At 45.8% G+C, this 7,571-nt stretch overlaps 1 protein-coding gene across 1 annotated transcript; it reads left to right on the top strand.

Annotated features, from left to right (window-relative positions):
- Positions 1 to 574: 574 nt before the first annotated feature.
- Positions 575 to 2,159, top strand: LOC132807367 (zinc finger protein 239-like). Its single transcript, XM_060821591.1, has one exon. It carries the CDS (start codon positions 771 to 773, stop codon positions 1,443 to 1,445), a length of 675 nt encoding a protein of 224 aa, XP_060677574.1. The 5' UTR covers positions 575 to 770; the 3' UTR covers positions 1,446 to 2,159.
- Positions 2,160 to 7,571: the final 5,412 nt, after the last annotated feature.

Raw genomic sequence — 7,571 nt, 5'->3', positions numbered from 1 at the left:
GAGAAAATGCGGTCTGCAGATGCTGGAGATCAGAGCTGGAAATGTGTTGCTGGAAAAGCGCAGCAGGTCAGGCAGCATCCGAGGAACAGGAGATTCGACGTTTCAGGTATGAGCCCTTCTTCAGGAATGAGGAAAGTGTCCTCATTCTTTCCTCATTCCTGATGAAGGACTTTTGCCTGAAACGTTGATTTTTTGTTCCTGCTCCTCGGATGCTGCCTGACCTGCTGTGCTTTTCCAGCACCACTCTGATCTCCAGCATCTGCTGTCTTTTTCGCCTGGAGGTTTTACTAGCTACCTGATGAAGGTGCAGAGCTCTGAAAGCTCGAACTTCTAAACAAATCTAATGGACTACAACCTGGTGATGTGTGATTTTTTTTACCTTTGTACACCCCAGCCCAACACTGGCATCTGCATATTGTCACTTGATTGTTTTAGGGAAGTTCTACAGAAACTAGAATGATCTGTTCTGAATTCCTGTTGTGTGCAGGCAGCAATGACTTTTGTAATCCCCTTTTCACAGGATATGAGAAGAGCAGCTTTGCAGGTAGAGCTCCCCAACTGAGTACCATGTGAAGGTCTGATAGAGCCCCTTGATTCGTGGGACAGGAGAGACGTCCCTCTTTCAGTCCAGAAGGGGAAAATTCTTTGAACGTTTTTGTCTGCTTCAGTAGGCTCTTAAAGTATCATCTTTACCTGAACCACAGGGGCACGTGCCTGAGCCAGATTGCCCACTGTGGGGAAAGGAAGTCTCAGGAGGCATTCCGCGCGCCATGGAGAAACCGTGGAAGTGTGGGGATTGCGGGAAAGGATTCCGCTCCCCCTCCTTGCTGGAGATCCACCGCCGTGTCCACACCGGGGAGCGGCCCTTCACCTGCTCCGTCTGCGGCAAGGACTTCACCCAGTCGTCCCACCTGTTCTCACACCAGCGGGTCCACACCGGGGAGAGGCCGTTCGCCTGCTCCGAGTGCGGGAAGGACTTCAGCGACTCGTCCCACCTGCTGACCCACCAGCGGGTCCACACCGGGGAGCGGCCCTTCACCTGCTCCGTCTGCGGCAACAGCTTTGCCCGCTCGTCGGACCTGCTGTCCCACCAGCGAGTCCACACCGGGGAGCGGCCCTTCACCTGCTCCGTCTGCGGCAAGGGCTTCACCCAGTCGTCCAACCTGCTGACCCACCAGCTGGTCCACACCGGGGAGCGGCCTTTCACCTGCTCCGTCTGCGGCAAGGGCTTCCCTCACTCGTCCACCCTGCGGTCCCACCAGCTGGTCCACACCGGGGAGCGGCCCTTCACCTGCTCCGTCTGCGGCAAGGGCTTCCCTCGCTCGTCCACCCTGCTGCGGCACCAGCGGGTCCACACGGGGGAGAGGCCATTCACCTGCTCCGTCTGCGGGAGGGGCTTCGCTCGGTCCCAGCACCTGCTGCAGCACCAGCGGGGGCACAAGTGACGGGGCCAGCTGCTGTGAGTCACCGCCCAGGGCTGAACCCTGGGTGGGAGGGGGGGAAGGTCACTGCAGTTGCTGTGCTCTCATCTCCTTGGCATTCACTGGCTCTACGAGCCTGCGACTGCGCATTTCCTCCTGAAGTGGAGATGTACAACACAGAAACAGACCCTTCGCTCCAACTCCTCCATATCCTCAACTAATCAAGTCCCATTTGCCAGCAATTGGCCCTATCCCTCCAAACCCCTCCTTACACAGATACCCAAGTGGATGCCTTTTAAATGTTGCAATTGTACCAGCCTCCACCACTTCCTCTGGCAGCTCATTCCGCACGCACACACCACCCTCTGTGTGAAAAATGTTGCCCCTTAGGACCCTTTTTAAATCTTTCCCCTCTCACCCTAAACCTATGCCCTCTAGTTCTGGCAAAAGACTTTGTCTATCCCTATCCATGCCCCTCCATGATTTTATAAACCTCTCTTAAAGTCAACCCTCAGCCTCCGACGTTCCAGGGAAGACAACCCCAGCCTGTTCAGCCTCTCCCTGTAGCTCAAACCCTCCAACCCTGGCAACATCCTTGTCAATCTTTCTGAACCCTTTCAAGTTTTGCAACATCCTTCCGATAGACCAGAAGTGCACATAATACAGAGGAGCTTCGATTATCCAGAATTAGATGAACCAGCACGGTGGCTCAGTGGTTAGCGCTGCTACCTCACAGTTCCAGGGACCCGGGTTTCATTCCTGCCTCAGGCGACAGACTGTGTGGAGTTTGCACATTCTCCCCGCGTCTGCGTGGGTTTCCTCCTAGTGCTCCGGTTCCGTCCCACAGTCCAAAGATGTGCAGGTCAGGGTGAATTGGCCGTGCTAAATTGCTCGTAGTGTTAGGTACATTAGTCAGAGGGAAATGGGTCTGGGTGGGTTACTCTTTGGAGGGTCAGTGTGGACTGGTTGGGCCTGTTTCCACACTAAGGGATCTGTTAGGACAGAAATTGTCCTCGTGTGTTCGTTTAGAGGAGAGACCACAGACACTCAATTAATAGGCACAAGCTGGCGTTTATTTCAGAACCGTGGCTGATTTCAGTGAAGTTCAAGCGTTCACTGGAGAAGGTGTACACATTCTGAAATCTTTCCAAAAACCCCTGCTTGATATATTGTTCGCTAAGCTAACGCTACGTAATCACTCACACACGTGATCTCTCGCACACAAAGGCCTCCTGTGAACAGGCCTCGGCCTTGGCAGGTATCCACGAGACGGTCTGTCTCGTAAACAAGGTCTCTGAGTAAAGCCTGCCATTGTATTGGTCTGACCTTGGTAGTCCAGCTGCACAGGCAGTTTCGGTCAACAGTCCAAACAACAGCTCCGCAGCGCCCCCCGATTCCCCAAACAGTAACTACATCTCTACCCTCCCTAGGCCGATGATATATCCATCCCAACAGAGGTATGGGCTGTGTTCACCAGAAACGATGTGGAGGTGCCAGTATCGGACTGGAGTGGATAAAGTTAAAAATCACTCAAGACCAGATTATAGTCCAACAGGTTTATTTGGAATCACTAGCTTTCGGAGTGCCGCTCCTTCCACAGGTAGCTGTGGAGCAGGATCCTAAGACACAGATCTTAGCAAAATTCACAGCGTCATGCAACTGATATCTTTTAGAGTGGGTTGCAGGTTTCGGTTCATTAATATGTAAATCCAAGAACAACATCTAAGTCATGTTCTTGATCACTTATGGTTTTATATTTTTAAAAACAAAGTGACATCTCAGGTCACACAATACATTAAAGTTGTGAGGTTCGAGTCTGTCAGTATCCCAATCTTTAGATTAGATTAGACTTAGTGTGGAAACAGGCCCTTCGGCCCAACAAGTCCACACCGACCCGCCGAAGCGCAACCCACCCATACCCCTACATTTACCCCTTACATAACACTACGGGCAATTTAGCATGGTCAATTCACCTAACCCGCACATCTTTGGACTGTGGGAGGAAACCGGAGCACCCGGAGGAAACCCACGCTGACACGGGGAGAACGTGCAAACTCCACACAGTCAGTCGCCTGAGTCGGGAATTGAACCCAGGTCTCCGGCGCTGTGAGGCAGCAGTGCTAACCACTGTGCCACCGTGCCGCCCACATCAGACTAGTTCTGTTTTTAAAGTAGGAATATATAAAATATTACATGGACTGACTTCCTATAGATTATGTGCTTTGTGAGCAAAATTGAAAGTATCTGCAAATATAATTTTGCCAATAAAAATTCACTCCATAGAGTTGTGTGTGTGTGATGTGAGTTTGTGTGTGAGAGTGCATGTAAGAGTGTGTGCATGCTTGGTAAAGTGTAAGTGTGATGGAGTATAAGTCTGTGAGTGTGAGAGAGCGTTAGGGTGTGCGTATATGAGAGAGGTACGAATAAAAGCAAGGAGTTGCATTTTGCTAAAATGAGGAAGGACAGGACTTGTATAGTTAAAACAGAGACATGGGAGAGTTCATGTACATAATGATGCAACCTGCAAAGAACTGGTAGACTGGATGGTTAAAAATGAGGTCTGCAGATGCTGGAGATCACAGCTGCAAATGTGTTGCTGGTCAAAGCACAGCAGGTTAGGCAGCATCTCAGGAATAGAGAATTCGACGTTTCGAGCATAAGCCCTTCATCAGGAGAAGGGCTTATGCTCGAAACGTCGAATTCTCTATTCCTGAGATGCTGCCTAACCTGCTGTGCTTTGACCAGCAACACATTTGCAGCAGACTGGATGGTTAAGAAGGCATTTAGCACCATTGCCACCCAGACCCACCCCCTTCGTATTTCTCATAGCTAATCCACCCTACAGTGCATATCCTGAACAATAAGGGTAATTTAGCATAGCCAATCCAGCCCAACCTAATCTAAAAACTACCTTCTCAAGAATGTAATTTAAATGCAAAACATTTCTAAGAAAAATGTCCCTCTGACTCAACATTGGGACCCAGAGAGAATTCACACCTATTGTTAGAAAAGCTCTGCATTTGAATGACTTTCTTGAGAAGGTAATTAAAAACCAGTTCAGGAATTAACATGCCAAAGAGCAGAAACCCATTCTAAAAGATGGAAGATTTAATCTCATAGTTTAATATATCACATCTCCATGGACACTGGACTCCTTTGGCTATAAATTCCATGATCATGATCTCATTCTCCACAACCAACCTGATAAAAGAGCTGTGCTCCAAACGTTAGTGTTTCCAAATAAATCTGTTAGTTTATAACCTGGTGTTGTGAGATTTTTAACTTTGTCCATGGGAAACGTGTTGTGGGACTGGTAACAGTTGTTATTTTTGTGATTTGTTCCTCCTGAAATTTCTCCTCTGCGCAGACACGGGTGAACAGTCTGTTTTTGTGCTTTGAGCGAGATCAGGCTAGCAGCTTTTAAATCCTTATGTTCAGCAGCATAAGAAAACTGTAGGTCAGTAATCGTATTTCGAGAGTGGTACTTCCAGCTCTGGTAGTCCCATTGGGTCACCAGAGAGGGAGGGAGGGAGAGAAGCAAACCGAAAAGTTGTTTTGTTTGTTCTGTCAGTTGAGTTGGTTCTGCACTCAGATGAGACTGGATACTGATTTTAATGGATCAGAATTGAACACTACAATGGAACACCTTAAATTTCAAAAACGTTGAAAGGGCAAATCAAACTGTAACCTTGAAGAGATATGCTTCCATTTCTAACCTTGGGTGAGCCAAATGAGACAATTTTACTGATCACTCCATTTCAGAGTGCTGCTCTTTCATCAGGTGGTCGTGGACAATAAGATCATGATCACAGAATTTATAGCCAAAGGAGTCCACGGTCATGGAGATGTCCTTCATTGAACAATTTTAGATTTAATCTATTCATATTTTAGAACGGGCTTCTGTTCTTTGGTACGTTAATCCCAGCACTTGTTTTAAATTACCTTCAAGAATGTCATTTAAATGCAGAGCTTTTCGAACCACAATGTCAGTCTGACTCGATATTGGGACACAGACAGAATTCACACCCATTGTTAGAAAAGCTCTACATTTAAATGACATTCTGAAATGGCTGATCTTTAACATTATTTCTGAATATATCAATGTAACTATTCTCATTGTTAAAGTCTGAAAGCATGTTCACTTTTTGGAAAGCGCTGCTGAAATCTTTCTGAAACTTGCATTGAAATGTGTGTAGTTAGGACACAGCCCAAGACAGGCTGTAAAGGATGAATGGCCTAATCCTAGTTTTGTGAAATTGATTCTGACTATGTAGAAATAAAGCACAAAAGCAAACCGTTCAGTCCAGGCAACCAAATATCCTAAATTAATCTAGTGACCCATTTGCCAGCATTTGGTCCATATCCCTCTGATTCTTTTCTATTCATGTCTCCAACCAGATGCATTTGTTTCTTCTTCAGCTAATTGAAGCTGGAGAAGCCTGAAATCTTTAAAGAATTTCCTGATTAAGAGTTTTTTTTTCAAGATTTGGCTCAGTGGTGGATTTTCTGAAGCTTTGCTATTGTAGTTTTCAATTTGCCAAAAAAACTTTCAGTTGTTGTTGTCCAAGGCAGAGTAGATATTCATTTAAGATATAATTGAGATGTATATATTCTTTACAATGTTTTTTCCATCATTACCAGTGATTGTCTATCATTTGGTACATTGAGCATCATCTTTTTGTGATTCAACAGATTTGATTTGAAGTGATTTGAAGTATCTGCAAGATACTTTTGTATTTTATCTAACTTTGCTTTGTGTTAAAGATTTCCTTTGTGACATTTTAATTAAAACATCTCAATGTATAATAATGAAACAGCTAATTTATTCTAAAATTATTTCAATGAATTGGTCGATTGCCAACTAATAGCTGCATAACTGTTGTAAATATTGACGCCCAGGAAAGATATTTCCTTTGTAAAGATTTTATAAAATGACTGTATTTTCATGAAATAAAATTTAGTGTTTTATTAAATGGTTGAAAGTAACTTTGCACTTAATTGCTCCATTTGGGATTAAACATAGATTATTTTTATCGAAATCATATTCACAATTTATGGTGAGTGTATTAACAAACAAATGTTGCCATTTGCCATTGAATTGCCTTAAACACAATTTGAATAAGGGAGACATTGTGAATATTTATTGCGCATTTCTGAAATTCTCTGCCCTGCCATTGTAGTTGGTTAAACAAGATATTTATTCCTCCTCATAACTTTGAATTTCTTTTGATATTTCATTTGCTATTACTTTTGCCCAAATAACTTCAAATGCCAAAACTTATAAATAGGGCAACGTCTCTTCGAAATGTAGATTCATTTAGATATTACTGCGTCATTTTGCATATTAAGATATCCCTTTGAATGTGCCTCCATCCTTTTGAAATGTAATCTTGTCCATTTCAATCTATTTGCAGAAATAGCCCGTTAAATGTCCATGTCCCTTTAAAATGCAGATTTCCCGCTTCAGGGAGCAGCAGTTGTAGCGCGAGGTGGCTGTTGCTTGGTGACGGTGAGGCTCCCCCGGCCCCGCCCATCCCCCCGTGCAGACGTCACGCGGGGGTGAAGGCGGTTGGGAGGAGAAGTCGCTCGAGCGGGGAAGCGGCGGCCGTTAGGAAAATGGCGCCGTGCGGCCCCGGGGCAGACCCCCGTCACTGGTCACCGCCGCCTTCCTGGCGCAGCTGCTGTGTCACGGCCACACCGGCCGGCTGTACAGCAGGCAGGAGCCGGTGACCATTCTGGAGGCGGATGTTCCTCAGTCATTGAAGGGACAGGACCTGTTGAGAATGGTTAGTGAAGTGTGTGGTAACTAAACCTTATTAACATGGAGATAGTTTGTAATTTGTCAAAGTATACATTTTATTATTTAGAGTGGTAGAGATGTACAGCACAGAAACAGACCCTTCGGTCCAACCCGTCCATGTCAACCAGATATACTAAATTAATCCAGTCCCACTTGCCAGCACTTGGCTCATATCCCTCTAAACCTTCCTATACATATACCCATCCAGATACCTTTTAAATGCTTTAATTGTAGCAGCCTCCACCACTTCCTCTGGCAGCTCATTCCATACACGCACCACCCTCTGCATGGAAACGTTGCCCCTTAGGTATGTTTTATATCTTTCTGCTCTCACCCTGAACCTAGGCCTT

Source organism: Hemiscyllium ocellatum (genome assembly GCF_020745735.1).
Source record: "Hemiscyllium ocellatum isolate sHemOce1 chromosome 27 unlocalized genomic scaffold, sHemOce1.pat.X.cur. SUPER_27_unloc_15, whole genome shotgun sequence".
NCBI classification, from domain to species: domain Eukaryota; kingdom Metazoa; phylum Chordata; class Chondrichthyes; order Orectolobiformes; family Hemiscylliidae; genus Hemiscyllium; species Hemiscyllium ocellatum.
Note: the sequence above shows the minus strand (reverse complement) of the source record. Positions and strands in the feature narration are given on the sequence as shown.

Bases quoted from the DNA above. Each gene is read 5' to 3' on its own strand.
- LOC132807367 (XM_060821591.1), top strand. From the start codon at position 771: ATGGAGAAACCGTGGAAGTGTGGGGATTGCGGGAAAGGATTCCGCTCC.